General features: G+C 39.5%; 1 protein-coding gene across 21 annotated transcripts in view; it reads left to right on the top strand.

Annotated features, from left to right (window-relative positions):
• Nucleotides 1-15258, top strand: part of C8H11orf80 (chromosome 8 C11orf80 homolog) — a 90914-nt gene that overhangs the window by 57760 nt on the left and 17896 nt on the right. For 19 of the 21 annotated variants that reach the window (XR_007478982.1, XM_049714165.1, XM_049714164.1 and 16 more), the window contains 4 exons: nucleotides 1898-2053; nucleotides 5442-5588; nucleotides 9695-9816; nucleotides 11876-11986. Coding sequence is in view for 20 of the 21 variants with exons in the window: in XM_049714165.1 (XP_049570122.1) it covers nucleotides 1898-2053; nucleotides 5442-5588; nucleotides 9695-9816; nucleotides 11876-11986 (536 nt within the window). In the remaining variant the exon portion in view is untranslated. Of the gene's footprint in view, nucleotides 1-1893; nucleotides 2054-5441; nucleotides 5589-9694; nucleotides 9817-11875; nucleotides 11987-15258 lie in introns of all 21 variants that reach the window. The other 2 variants (XM_049714170.1, XM_049714168.1) reach the window with 2 other exon arrangements.

Below are 15258 nucleotides of genomic sequence, written 5' to 3'. Positions count from 1 at the left end.
GTTAATGTGGGATTCTATACCAAGAGGAAATACTTTTCAAAAATGAAGGCATAAATTAGATAACTAGTAAGAACCTGCTGTGTAAAAAATAAATAAAATAAAATTCAAAAAAAAAAATGAAGGCAAAATAAAGAATATTTCAGATGTACCAAAGTCTTCATCACCAGGAGACCTGTTTTATAAGAAACATTAAAGGAAATGCTTTAGGCAGAAGGAAAATGGTACCAGATGGAATTCTGGATCTACTCAAATAAAGACGAGCACTGGAAATCATAACTATTTGGGTAGATATAAAAGATTTTTGCCCTATTTAAAAAACCTCTTCAGAAGATAATTGACTGTTCAAAAATATCAACAGTGTATAAGACTTACAACATGTGTAGAAGTAAAATGTGTGACAACAGCACTAAGGCCAAGAGGGGAGAAATGGAAGTACATTGTTGAAGGATTCTCATACTATACATGTGTGAACTGTTACAGTATCACTTGAAGGCAGACTGTGATAAGTTAGAGTTGTATACTGTAAAGCCTAAAGCAATCCCTAAGTTAATACCACAAAGAGTTATAACTAATAAGTCAAAAAAAGGGATAAAATGGAGTTATAAAAAGTACCCAATCCAAAACTAGAAAAGAAGAAAAAGGAAATAAAATACAAGGAACAAATAGAAAACAGGTAACAGGATGCTAGATTTAAACTCAGCCATAACAGTATTCATATTAAATGTAAATAGTTTAAACAACCCAATTAAAAGACATTCACACATTTTGACTCTTCGGATATTTCACTCTTATTCTGAGTTTGCAGCACCTAAAATCTCCCCTGGCTCTAAATAGTGAATGTGTTGGCCTTAGCCCAAGTGTTAATGCCTTCTTGGATTTGTGATGGAGACTTCATTCATAGGCACTGCCTCCCTTTGCTCTGTTGTGACTTTCAGTAATGCCCCAGTCCCTACTGGGTAAGGATTTTAATCTTCACACTTAATGCCTCATGTTTACCCTATGAAAAAGAAGATGAAAACAGAAAGATACAGGACAATATATATTCTGGTCTTATTAGCCTTGGTTCAGGGGACAACAAAGTTTAGGCAGTGGTTCTTAACTGGGTGATTTTGCCCTCAGAGGACATTAGGCAATGTCTGGAGACATTTTGATCCTTATGACTGGAGGGAGAGGTGATATTGGCATCTAGCGGGTAGAGGCCAGGGATGCTGCTAAACATCCTACAATGCACAGGACAGCCCCCCAATAAAGAATCATCTGGCCCAAAGCGTCAACGTGCCAAGGTTGAGAAACACTGGGTTACAGGGAGAGTGAGGGTAGGAATGAGAAGTCAAGAGAAAGAAACCATTTAAGGGCCTACCTTCCTTAGTCTTGGTTAGAGAATAGGTTGGAGAAGGTGAAGTGTTTCCCTCTCAATCTGAATATACTTAAATACTTACTGGGAAATATTCCTTTGTATATACTTTCATTCTAGCATGTATCATATCATATTACAGTTTACTGGTTTTTACATGTATCTCCCATACTATAAATATAACTTGAAGGTAAGTATTAAATCTGTATATTCATCTTTATATCCCCAGAACTTAGTACAGTGTAGTGTTTAGCCTGTGGTACCATTCAAACCTATGATTTAATGAGTAGGAGAGTAAATAAACGAATTGTCCCAAAACTATATTTGTAGCTCACACTCATTAAACCCAAAATAATTCCTGGGGATTCTAGTGGATCTATCTCTGGCGCCTCACACCTGTTCTTAATGTGGAAAAGGCTTAATATGTAATCGCCTAGCACACTAGTTTATTTCTGAGAGTGTGAACCAGGTCAGTGTTGTGTTTGTTTTATGCATATAAATACAGTTATAAAAAACTAAAAATTTGCAGTTTTCTTTAGCAACTATACATATTTCTATATGGACCTTCAGGTCTGCCTCTGATATTGCTAAATCCGGAGCAGCCAACTTCTACTATCTTCAAAGATACCTCTTATTTCATTAACTGGAAGAAACACCACTTGTGTATGGTGCCCAATTTGGATTTCAATTTAGATAGAGGTAAATCTCCCTCTCTTTGTTTGCATAGGAATAAAGAACTCTGGAGAATATTAGAGAATGCAAGGAAATACAAATAGCAAGTGTATATAAGAATAGGACCGGGCTTCCCTGGTGGCATAGTGGTTGAGAGTCCGCCTGCCGATGCAAGGGACACGGGTTCGTGCCCCGGTCCGGGAAGATCTCACATGCCGCGGAGCTGGGCCCGTGAGCCATGGCTGCTGAGCCTGCGCATCTGGAGCCTGTGCTCCGCAGTGGGAGAGGCCACAACAGTGAAAGGCCCGCGTACCACAAAAAAAAAAAAAAGAAAAAAAGAATAGGACCTAGTGATCTGATGGCTTAGGTTGGGGGTTACAGGTGGGAGTCTGGCTAAGTTTGAGATTCCACATGAAGTGAGTCAAACAGGTGTCAACAGGCAAAGCCCCATCAGAGCCTAACCGTTCTGGCATTACGTGTTGATGCTGGTTCTCCTCATTCCTACTGCCTTCTCTATTCCTGGCCCTCTTGATGTAGTCAGTGGGCCTTCACCTTCCAGGGACTTGTTCAGAGGGTTTCTATTGTACCTTAATCCATCAACTCTGGGGTTTTAGAAAGGTTAGTAAAGTTGCAAGGACATCTTTGAACTATCGTGGAAGAGAAATATTTCCCAATGAAATGAAAAAATCCATATAAAATTACTTAGAAAAATTGTAATACTACGTAAAAGCAAGGCAGGAGTATAAACCATATAGTGATAAACCTAGGAAGCTGACTGTACTATTCATATAGAGCCTAATCACATTGGCTTTGGGTGAATCATACTGAAATTGGATGCTTAATAATTAGACCAACAAATAAAACTGAGAAATAGGAATATGCAACCATGAGCTGATGTCTAGGAGCTTTATAGTCTTGAGTTTGACTGTTGTTAGCTAGAATCCTTTGAAATTTAGAAGGCAGTCTGTTCAACTGGACCCTGAGGAAGTTCACCAGTAGCGAGGAGGTATTCTAGAGTTGTGACTGGTATGAGAAGATTGAAGCCTGCCAGTATAGGGAAGTATTTCCGGGGGAAAGATAGAATCTTCATCTTGGAAGTAGGCCTCGTCGTAAGACACTTTTTCTTGAGTAGGTAGTTATTCCAGAGGGCGGAATGAAAGGAGGGTGTCCTTGGGCTTCTGGAGGTAAGTGGTTTTGTGAGGAAAGAATGTTTGGTCTTAATAAGGCTGTGGCCACAGCTGTGGGCTGCCCCTTAGCACTTATATGGGGCCAGCAACGAGGGTGAAGTGCTTTCCTTGCTCCCTTGGGTAATGGCTGCTTACCGTACCACCTGGCCCAATGAGGGGGAATACCTACTACTCCTCTCCCCTGGCAAACTGTGGAAGATGTATTAAGAGAACAGTGTCCCCTAATGGCTCTGCTATTGTACCAAAGAGAGCCTTTTGGAATTGGTTTGGCTTTTATCTTGGGGGTGTGTGTGTGAGTGTCTGGGTACCTGAGTCCAAATCCTGTTCTCTCTTCCTGGTTTTAACCCTCGCTAGGGGGGTCTTAGTAACTTGAATGGTGATTCTTGTTCCTCTGAAAGTGAGGCAAGCGAATGTGAGTGAATGATATGTATTATTGTCTATTACTGTTATTTGTTTAAACTGAATTGGCTATTTAGAAACTGAAAAAAATCCCTGAAAACATCCAAGATGGGACTCTTCTGACGTTCTAAAAACTGGTTTTCGCATAGGCCCTAGAGGAAGTTAGCTTTCTAGAAGGAATTGGTATTTCTTTTCCTGTGTCTTTGAGATGTTAATATACCTGGGCTCTCAGGAACTTTAATTACCTGTGATCCTTGAGAGTGAAGAAAAAAAAAAAAAGACCTTTTTAAACTCTAGCAAGAAAACAGTGAGATCTCTGTGTCCACATAAATAAATGTGTGTCTATGTGTACCTTATAAATATAAGGTGTCTCTGCCTCCAAATGGCACTGCCAAGATTGGTTTGTGGATGAGCTCTGTTTAATTGGCTTAAGAGAAATTAAGCACTCATATAAACTCTCAGAAATATAAAAGAAACTCCAGAATGAATTTCAGTTTCACGTGATATGGGAAATATTCAGTACTGAATGGATATCTGGTATTGAAGCTAGCTTAAACTTGTTGGTTTGATTAATATAGACATGTCTTTAGAGTCATCAGTGTTAAGTATAATACTTATACCTAGGCTTATTTTGAGATCAAATAAGACCATATTATATCTGTTGCAAATTTGTCAGCAAGGAAAATATCTTGCTATGATGAAATTTTAAGTAAATGTAAATAAGATAAGAGCCTTTAGGTAAACTCTATAGGAATAATTATGTTTTGGGAATGTCTATCTAGAATAGTTTCTCCAGATTTTGGTAACCATGTTCTGCCTGCTGTCTGCCACACACAGTGGGGTATCACTCCAGGACCTTGCTTCAGACATGTAAGATCCCCCTATCCATTAAACCATTGATGTCACTGAAAAAAAATATATTAATTTTTGGTCTTAACAGATGGGATGTCATGCTATCAGGATTTTTTAAATCTCGAGGGCTCTCCATATCTCCTTTTCTCTTTCATTTTTATTTTCATGCTTTGTTGATTTCCTTCATTTTTGCCAGTTTGTGATGCCTAAACTTGCTCAGTTAATTTTGGAAATGAATAGCATAGAAAATGTCCGCACATGTCACCTTCCCTCATTACAGAACCAGGATCCACATGGAGGTACTTCTCTATATGGATCTGGATGGAATTTAGGACTATAGTGAGTATATTCTAGAAAAAGACCATAGGGATCAGATTACTTGGGAATACAAATATTATATAGCACTGTGGTTAAGAGCACAGATTTTGGAGTTAGTCTAAAACAGTTCCACCACTTCCTGTCTCATGTTGGGCAATGTATTTAACCTACCTGTGCCTCTTTTCTTGCTTGTAAAAGAGCATAAGAATATGTCCCATATCATAGTGCGGTGAATTCTGAATGTTGAGATAATACATGCCAAGAATTTAATGTGGTACGTGGCACATGGTAAGCATTCAATACAAGTTAGCTGTTATCATTACTCTTACTAGCTATACCTACTTTTTACTAGCCTTTTATTAGTGATACCTACCTTAGAAAGTTACATGAGGAGTGAATGAATTTACTGTATAATACTTCCCAGTAAATTCTAAGGAATGCTGTTTGGTTTGCATTTTATACACCCAGTTGTTATTTTGATGTTCTTCCTGTGAGTCACTATTATTTACTTTTATCATGTGGGTAGAGAAACAGATTCAGGAGGAGAAGGGAGTGTTCAAATTTATCTCAGATCCCTCTTTGTTTGAGGTATAGGTTCTTCATTCACTTAGCATTTTGAGGGCTTTACTTAGGATACTCTGTAATATCTTGTCCTCTAGATTTGGTGCTTCCAGATGTGAGTTATCAGGTGGAATCCAGTGAGGGGGATCAGACTCAGAATATGGACCCCCAGGGACAAACTCTGCTGCTTTTTCTCTTTGTGGACTTCCACAGCGGATTTCCAGTCCAGAAAATGGAACTCTGGGGTAGGTATAGGAGAGTGGGGCTGCCAGCTTGGGTGTGCTTAAATGTTAAGAGAATAAAGAAAGGAGACTTTACATGATGCATAAATCTGAATAGATGTGTTTCTGTAAAATAACTCATTTCAATGAAAAACCTTGCTTAAATAAGTTAAAAAAATTATATGCTCTATGCGAAAGATCTATATCTTGAAGCATCACTTAGATGATGACATTCCCAGATTTGGTTGACCAGAAATCAGCAGACACTTCCTGTTGGTCCCTCCAGAGTATATTACCTTAGATGGGTAGTTCTCAACCTCAGCTGCACAATATATTACCTGGGGAGCTTCTAAAAAATGCCCAAACCTCACCCCCCAGAGATTTGGATTTCCTTGGATTGAGGTGGGCCTCAGGTATCAGTATGTTTTTAAAGCTTTTCAGGCTTGAGAACTGTTCACCACCCTACTGCTTTTCCAAGTGGAATCAAGAAAGTTATCAGTTTTACTTGGTCTTAATGCAACATCTCAGATTGAACACGAGGTGCTGTGGGAGTACATTGGTATGAATGGCTTTGTGTGATTGCCACATCAACCTCTGGAAAGGGAGAAATTGTCCTTGCTCAGGCATACAAATGCCTTTGGCCTTTATCTAGCAGATAGGTGATAACCTGTTATCAGAAGGTTCTCTCTGTTAGTGGTAAAGCAGTGATTTCACTGTTCTGTGGTCTGTGAAACACACGCATCAGAATCACCTGGAGTATTTGAAAATGTGCAGCTTCCTGGGCAAGGATTAACTCATTGTTTTGCTAATGTAAAAATCTGGTATGGCTCAAGAATATGCATTTTAAACAAGATTCTCAGGTGATTCCTAAACATAGTAAAGTTTGAAAACCACTGAGTATGAGAGTTGGCTTATGCATTTTTTTTTTTTTTTTTTTTTTTTTTGCTGTACGCGGGCCTCTCACTGTTGTGGCCTCTCCCGTTGCGGAGCACAGGCTCCAGACGCGCAGGCTCAGCGGCCATGGCTCACTGGCCCAGCCGCTCCGTGGCATGTGGGATCTTCCTGGACCGGGGCACAAACCTGTGTCCCCCTGCATCGGCAGGTGGACTCTCAACCACTGCGCCACCAGGGAAGCCCAGCTTATGCATTTTAATCCAATAAAGCCTGAGACATAAATTTAAGTGTTTCTCAGTGCCCTCCTAAACTTTGAAGGAAGAAGCAAGAAGTGGAGCTTATACATGTCTGGGGAAATGTTCATAAGCCTTCCTTTTGGTGTTCCTGATATGTTTCTGGGTTATTCTTTCTTTGTGGGCGACTGTTTTTTCTTGGGACTTTACTCTCTAGGCATTCCAGTGCTATTTGGTGTGGCCCTGCTTCCACTGAGTCATAAGAGAAATGAGACAGCTTACACCACCAGATCAGAAGACCTCACATTGCTGCCAACTATTTGTTGAACCTATGGGATTCTTTTCTACTGCCAGCCTTGCATGCCTCTCCTACCTTTTTCCATCATGTATATATTCTTTAGGAGAGAAGCACTGCTTTCCAGGGCTCTGGCTTGTAACTCTTTTATTTGAGGAGCTGGTGTTCTCTGGTGCCCCACTGTTCCATTCATTAAGGCCCTGGAATGGGAACATAGAAGAGACTCAAACTAATGAGGCTTCCAGCAAGGAGGTCAAAGGTGAGAATGCCTAGGGCTATTATCCCACCTGTGCTGGCATGGACAAAGACTCAGAAGCAGCTTAGTATGGTGGAAAGGACTTCAGAGTACAATCAAGAGACCTGGGTTTAATTTTAGTACTGCTACCAAATTCCTTAATGATTTTTTGGAAAGCAAGTTGCATAAATCATCTGATCCTTCCTTTTCATATATTTAACATGAGATTGTTAGTCTAGGTGCTATCAAAGGCCCTTCCAAGTCTAAAGACCCTCTTAAGATGTAAGATCTGCTATCTTTGGCAGTTTTTTTTTTTTTTTTTTTAAGGTTGGTCTGCTAGAGGGAGCACCATGTTCAGTCTTCCCTAGGATGACATAAAATCTGGTACCACATTCTGAATCCTATTAAACATACTTCCTCAGAAACCAGGGTTACTATCATTATTATAATACTGTGATAGTTTGTACACCTCTGTTTAGCTTGACTCTGAAGGCCTGCAGCATCTCAGGTAGTGGTACTCAGTACTGGATTAAACAGAAATCCATCACTGCATTAGTAAACATAGTAGTTATCTTTTAAAATTTCCTTATACATCTGAGAGTTTAGGACTAGCCTTTGAAGAAGATGCACTGTAAGGGTAGGTAGGTATAGATACATGGATATAGATATATGTAGTAATTTTATTTTCTTTTCCCCCTCTTCTTTCTCAGATCCTTGAAAGCTTTCTCCAGAGCTCCTTTTAGGAAACAGCTTGTGCAGAACTACAGTCTGTTTCCATGTGTCTTAAAAAAGAAAATCACTTAATTGGCCTTCTGCCTACCTTGTCATGGTAACTTTTCTATGATTAACTCATTTTGCCACAGTGTTAAAGGCATCTGGTGGTATCAGCAGTTTTAGGGATGAAACTATAGCTTTTTAATTAAATGTCTGCTTTCAAAGGGGCTTCAACTGATTTCTTAAGGCTATTCTTAGGACCAAACTGTAGAAAATAGTAATCCACATGATATCATAGCAATAGCGAGATTTTCTCTTTGAATATTGCAATGTACATTTCAAAACACTTTATATATATTATCCCAGTTTATCTGCACAAAATACCCATGAGAGCAGGTGGTATAAAGGCACTTTCTGTACTAAAATGAGAAAAGTGAAGTGACTTGGTCACTATTAGTTGATAGTAAAATTGATGCTAGAATCTATATTCTCTTGATTCCAGTTCCAGACCCCTTTTGAGCAGAGCAATTCTTCCCCTCCCTTCCAGGAAAGCATCATGGTACCTTGTGGTAGAAAATGTTCCTTCTGACTTGCATTTTTTTTTCTGACTTGCATTTTAATTGCAGCCCTGAGAAAAGCCAGCCAGCTTTACCTTTGAACAGACCATACAGGGAGTAGAAAAACACTGAAAGAAGAAAGATTAATTAAGAAGCATTTTCTCCAGGTGCCCCAAAAAGTAAATTTGTCTTCCTGTATTGGTTGTATCAGGATCATCAATGCTGGCATATTGTTTAATGACGTATTTTGCCCATCGGTCTCACGTGTTAGCTTTTCTGAAGGATGCTGAGCAGTGGTGCCTATGGTTACTTTATCAGAGATAGTCCCTCATTTAAAAAGACCTTATACCAGCAATTCTCAGATTGTGAGTTTTAACTTTTTCTTTAAATAAATTTATTTCATTTATTTACTTTTGGCTGCATTGGGTCTTTGTTGCTGTGTGCGGGCTTTCTCTAGTTGTGGTGAGTGGGGGCAACTCTTTGTTGTGGTTCGTGGGCTTCTCATTGCGGTGGCTTCTCTTGTTTCAGAGCACAGGCCCTAGGCACGTGGGCTCAGTAGTTGTGGCACATGGGCTCAGTAGTTGTGGCTCACAGGCCCTAGAGCGCAGCCTCAGCAGTTGTGCTGCACGGGCTTAGTTGTTCCACAGCATATGGGATTCTTCCTGGACCAGGGCTCGAACATGTGTCTCCTGCATTGGCAGGCGGATTCTTAACCACTGCGCCACCAGGGAAGCACTTAACTTTTTCTATGCCACAGCGTATCTAAAAGGATTGATACCCTGACAGTAGCAGTGGCTCACCATAACAGTGACGCTCAAATAGGAACAGAGTAGAGTTAGACATACTCTCCAGGAGGCTTTTCCTTTCCTTTGGGAGCCACCAGTGTCATTATTTATAGTATATAGCATATATTTCTGTTTCTGATGTGAATTAAACAGGATCCCTCATTTGATTCTTCAAAAATAATGTCATTCTTCACTTTAATTTTAGTGAGCTTTCGTTCATTTGTAAGTGGGAATTGGGTAGGTTTGTAAATTGCTGGGGGGTTTTGTCTAGGAAAGTAATTATCTCTGGATAGGCAGAAGTGGCTTCTTTTTTCAAGTGGCCTCTTTCCCATTCTCAGCCCTGACTCACAGCATATGAACAGCAGTCTTGAAGTGGTCATTCTCACTCAAGGTTACCAACATTTTCCCTCCCCTTAGGAGTCCACACTTTGCTCACAACTCATCTCAGTGCCATTCTCACGGAGAGCCACAGTGTGGTACAAGATTCCATCCAGGTCGCTGTGGACCAGGCCTTGGAGCAGCATCACTACGCTGTCAAGGTAATAAGAAATTCACAACTCCCTTTCTCCTTTCTCTAAGAAAAAGATACAGTATATGGCAGACAGGGCCTGAGAGCCCTTCCTCCCTGAATGCTTCTTCCTCTCTTTGGTCATCTGGGCTGATCTTTTTAAAAATATTTACTTATTTGGTTGCACCGGGTCTTAGTTGCGGCATGCATGTGGCATCTAGTTCCCTGGCCAGGGATTGAACCTGGGCCCCCTGCATTGGGAGTGTGGAGTCTTCACCACTGCGCCACCAGGGAAGTCCCCACCTGGGCTGGTCTTATAAACTGCATCTAGCCTAGGAACTCGGGCTTTAACTTAGATGGGTCACTGTAACCAGCTAGCTTAGTCTTATCTCCTAGTAGGTGAGTTTGAATAAATATGGGCAGAACAGTAGACCAGGGAAAATGACTGATAACATACCTCTTTTCTTTTCTTTTTTTTTTGAGTGTGAACATATTTTATTTTTTTTGGAACACGTGACTTACGATGTGAGTGTGTTTTTTCACAAGCAAAATGAGCTTGGTTTTGCCTGCCTGTTAGTTTGTTTTCACCACTCCCGTTATACCAGGGGACAGGAAAACATTTATAAAACAGGAACAGTAAATACTGAACCCAGGACACTATATTCATTCTAGGTAGTTTTACACCTTGAAGTATTTTTGTATATTAATTTGTAGTGTCATTAATGTCTTCTTCCCTCTTTCACACATTGAAGTCCTATATTATTGACTATAAATTCTGGATAAATTGAAAGCACATGCATGCACTTGGCCTGAAATTTTTTTTAATTGAAGTATAGTCAATTTACAATGTTGTGTTAATTACTGCTATACAGCAAAGTGATTCAGTTATACATATATATACATTCTTTTTTTATATTCTCTTTCATTATGGTTTATCATATGATATTGAATATAGTTCTCTGTGCTATACAGGACTTTGTTGTTTATCCATCCTATATATAAAAGCTTACATCAATGTATATCTTTCTTATCTATATATTTCCCCTTCCCACACATGTGTCTAGAGCTGCTGTTTCACTAAATCTTACATTCTTCCCCCATTTCCTAATCCTTTATAACATCACTTTGTCTTCTTACCTGACTTTTTTTTTTTCTTCATGATTCAGGCCAGAGGTTTTTTTTTTTTTTTTAATGTTGAGCCCTCTTTTAATTTATTTATTTTTATTTTTGGATGTGTTGGGTCTTCGTTTCTGTGCGAGGGCTTTCTCTAGTTGTGGCAAGCGGGGGCCACTCTTTTTTTTTTTTTTTTTTTCTTTTGTGGTATGCGGGCCTCTCACTGCTGTGGCCTCTCCCGTTGCGGAGCACAGGCTCCGGACGCGCAGCCTCAGCGGCCATGGCTCACGGGCCCAGCCGCTTCGCGGCATGTGGGATCTTCCCGGACCGGGGCACGAACCCGTGTCCCCTGCATCGGCAGGCGGACTCTCAACCGCTGCGCCACCAGGGAAGCCCGCGGGGGCCACTCTTCATCGCGGTGCGCGGGCCTCTCACTGTCGTGGCTTCTCTTGTTGCGGAGCACAGGTTCTAGACGCGCAGGCTCAGTAGTTGTGGCTCACGGGCCTAGTTGCTCCGCGGCATGTGGGATCTTCCCGGACCGGGGCACGAACCCGCGTACCCTGCATTGGCAGGCGGACTCTCAACCGCTGCGCCACCAGGGAAGCCCCTTACCTGACTTTTTGAATCCCTCCATCCTGTGTACTTTTGGTAACACATTTCTTACTTCATATGGCTTCCTTTTCAGGGAAAAGACAGCTATACTAAAAGAGTAAAGCTTAAAGCTTTTTGTTTTTTAATAATAAATATATCTGTTTTGTTGCTCAGTGTCTTACTGCGTGTCTTTTCTGAATGTATCTACGTCAATAAGTCTAAGTGTCCTTTGTATGTCATGATCTCAGTAAGTATTTTTGGTGGAGGGGGAAGAATTTTTGAAATCCTGCTCTGACTAAAATCTTTGGTCCCTTTGGGATTATCTGAACCAGCAGTTTGGTATTATTATAAACTGCGGCCTCCCCCTTCCTTGTTTTATTCTCTAGGCTCATCAGAAACTACAGGCCTCACTCTCAGTGGCTGTGAATTCCATCATGAGTATCATGACTGGAAGCACCAGCAGCAGCTTCCGAAAGACATGCCTCCAGACGCTTCAAGTTAGTAAGAGATTGGGGATGCTTAAATGTGCCAGGGTTTTAATGACATTCTACTACCTATCTTAGTAATATGTGCAGTGCTCTTAGAAACCTTATTTACTTTGATCCTCCTATGATTCTACATAAGTAAGTGTTTTAAGAAATGTTTTTTGAATGGATAGTGATGTATATACTATTTTATAAATGAGAAAGAGTTATTTAAAATTTCTGTTTCCTTTCTATCATACAGGTAGTTATAAGCAGAGCTAGGATTAGATCAGTGATTCCCAATTTCTTATTGAAGAATGTTCTATTACCTCATGGCAACAGAATATACTGAAAATAACTGAGCAACCATAAGCATTACATGCGTTTGGCAGTATGGAATAGTGTAACAAGGTTTGGAATCAAAGGCCTGAGTTCAAATTTTGGCCCATTTGTTTACTAGCTAGGTGGACTTAGGCCTGTACTGAACTTCTCTGAGTTTCATCTACAAATTAGAAAAAAATAATAGTACCTCACAGGGTTATTATGAAGTTGAGAGCTAAGTGTGAACCTGCATAACACATTGTAGATTCTTTTTTTTTAATGCTAAAGTTTTAATACATTTCATCTTAAATTGTCTTAAGTAGTATGCGATGGCTAGTATTTTATTTTATTTTTTTGAATTTTATTTTATTTATTTTTTAATACAGCAGGTTCTTATTAGTTATCTATTTTATATGTATTAGTGTATATATGTCAATCCCAATCTCCCAGTTCATCCCCCCACCCCCCCCACCCCTGCTTCCCCCCCTTGGTGTCCATACATTTGTTCTCTACATCTTTGTCTCTATTTCTGCCTTGCAAACTGGTTCATCTGTACCATTTTTCTAGATTCCACATGTATGTGTTAATATACGATATTTGTTTTCTCTTTCTGACTTACCTCACTCTGTGTGACAGTCTCTACAAGTGACTCAAGTTCATTCCTTTTTATTGCTGAGTAATATTCCATTGTATATATGTACCACATCTTCTTTTTCCATTCGTCTGTTGATGGGCATTTAGGTTGCTTCCATGACCTGGCTATTGTAAATCATGCTGCAATGAACACTGGGGTGCAAGTGTCTTTTTGAATTATGGTTTTCTCAGGGTATATGCCCAGTAGTGGGATTGCTGGGTCATATGGTAAATCTATTTTTAGTTTTTTAAGGAACCTCCATACTGTTCTCCATAGTGGCTGTATCAATTTACATTCCCACCAACAGTACAAGAGGGTTCCCTTTTCTCCACACCCTCTCCAGCATTTATTGTTTGTAGATTTTCTGATGACGCCCATTCTAACTGGTGTGAGGTGATACCCCATTGTAGTTTTGTGTTGCATTTCTCTAATGATTAGTGATGTTGAGCAGCTTTTCATGTGCTTCTTGGCCATCTGTATGTCTTCTTTGGAGAAATGTCTATTTAGGTCTTCTGCCCATTTTTACACATGGTAGATTCTTAATAAATGTTGGTTTTTTTCCTTCCTTCCTTCCAGTGTGTGCTGACCAAATTATCAGAGGGATAACACATTCTTTCCATGTCACTTCATTTTTTTGTACTTTTTTTCTTGAAAAGATAGTGTAATATACATAAAATTTAAAATACTAATAAACTTTATCATTTAATTTTTGCATATTATCTCATATACATTATACTATATAGTCATAACCAAAGTATTTTATATTCATATATAATTTGACCTTTTCCCCTATTTCAACAGTCTTAAAATTTGTATTGGTTAACCAATATTCAACTATATTAGTTTAATCTAATTTAATAAACCATTCCCCTAATGACAGACATTTAAGTTGTTTACATTTTTTCTGCCAACAAATAGTGCTTCAGTTAATACCTATATGTGATCGCTTGCTTCTTTTGAATTATTTCCTAGAATAAATTTCTATAAATGGTAATGGGTCAAAATGTATAACACCTTTATAATCTAGTGCATCTTCTCACAGCTTCAACTTTCTGGGTCACATGGGTAGCACAGTGAAAGTCAGCCCTAACTTTCATACTAACTGGCTATGAGATCTTGGGTGGGTCACCTCTCCTTTTTGAATTTCAGTTGTCTCATCTATAAAATTAGTGTGTTCATCCCCAAGTTCCCCAGGGCTGCTCCTTTATAGTCAGGGGTAGCGCCACAATTTTGGGGGCCCTTGCAAAATGCAAAAAAGGGGGGAAGCAGTAAAGATAGTAAAGTATAAAGCTTTTAAATTTCTTCTGCAGTTTCATTTGACTTGTCTGGTGTTTTTTATTTGCTAGTTAATGTTCTAAGTAAAGAAAAATTAAAATTTTACATTATTTGTATAAATTTTATCATTCATTTTCATTCTGTGTGGTGCCAGTTTTAAATGCAAATATAAGAGCATTTAAGTGGTATGTGGCATTACTGAAATTATGCAATTTATATTTCATTGCTCGAGCATGCATATGTATTTTGTTCTAAATAGAATTATGGAAAGCTGCATGAAACTGTAACTGAGCAGGAGCCTATGGGGCCTTTCCTAAAGGGGAAGACCCCTCCACCCGTGTCCTCTGCTTTAGCTCCTCTCTGAGGTACCTAGATAACAGTATATGATGCACATTTCCTGAGTTGTTTCATATATGTTTTAAAAACCCTCACCGAATGGAGGATTCTAACTACTTGATGACCATGAGCAGTAGCCCCCAGACCTACTGGAGCCTGAAGACTGATAATGTTAACTCCTGTGACTCCACCCTGTTACCTTACCATCCACCAATCAGAGAATTGTGCATGAGCTGATCACATAACCTGAGACTCCCTCCTTCACCTGGCCTTTAAAAATACCCCCCTGAAACCCATCAGGGAGTTCAGGTTTTTTTGAGCATTAGCTACCCTGGACTCCTTGTATGGTGCCTTACAATAAACACTGCGCTTTCCTTCATGACATACATACATACATACATAAAAATAAAATGAAATGAAATTAGTGTGTTGTATTAGGTGATTACTCTGGCCCCTTTTAACTCTAATATCCTATCAATACAATTCTATACTAAAAAGTAGAGGCTGTTACCCATTTCTTAATGGATGCAAACTAAATTACTGTTCCTTTCCTCCCTGAAAGATTTATCTGGGGAAAAGTTCCTATTATCAGCCTTAGTTGTTCAGTAGAACCTCTGCTCTTTTGGAACTTGTTTTAGAGGAGAGCAGTTTATATAACCTCTTCACGAACAGATGGATCTCTGGGATATTCATCTCCTATGGAGATAGGAGAACAAAGACCTTGTTTGAAAGATCTTGC

This window comes from Orcinus orca, chromosome 8, assembly GCF_937001465.1.
Source record: "Orcinus orca chromosome 8, mOrcOrc1.1, whole genome shotgun sequence".
In the NCBI taxonomy this organism is placed as follows: domain Eukaryota; kingdom Metazoa; phylum Chordata; class Mammalia; order Artiodactyla; family Delphinidae; genus Orcinus; species Orcinus orca.
Note: the sequence above shows the minus strand (reverse complement) of the source record. Positions and strands in the feature narration are given on the sequence as shown.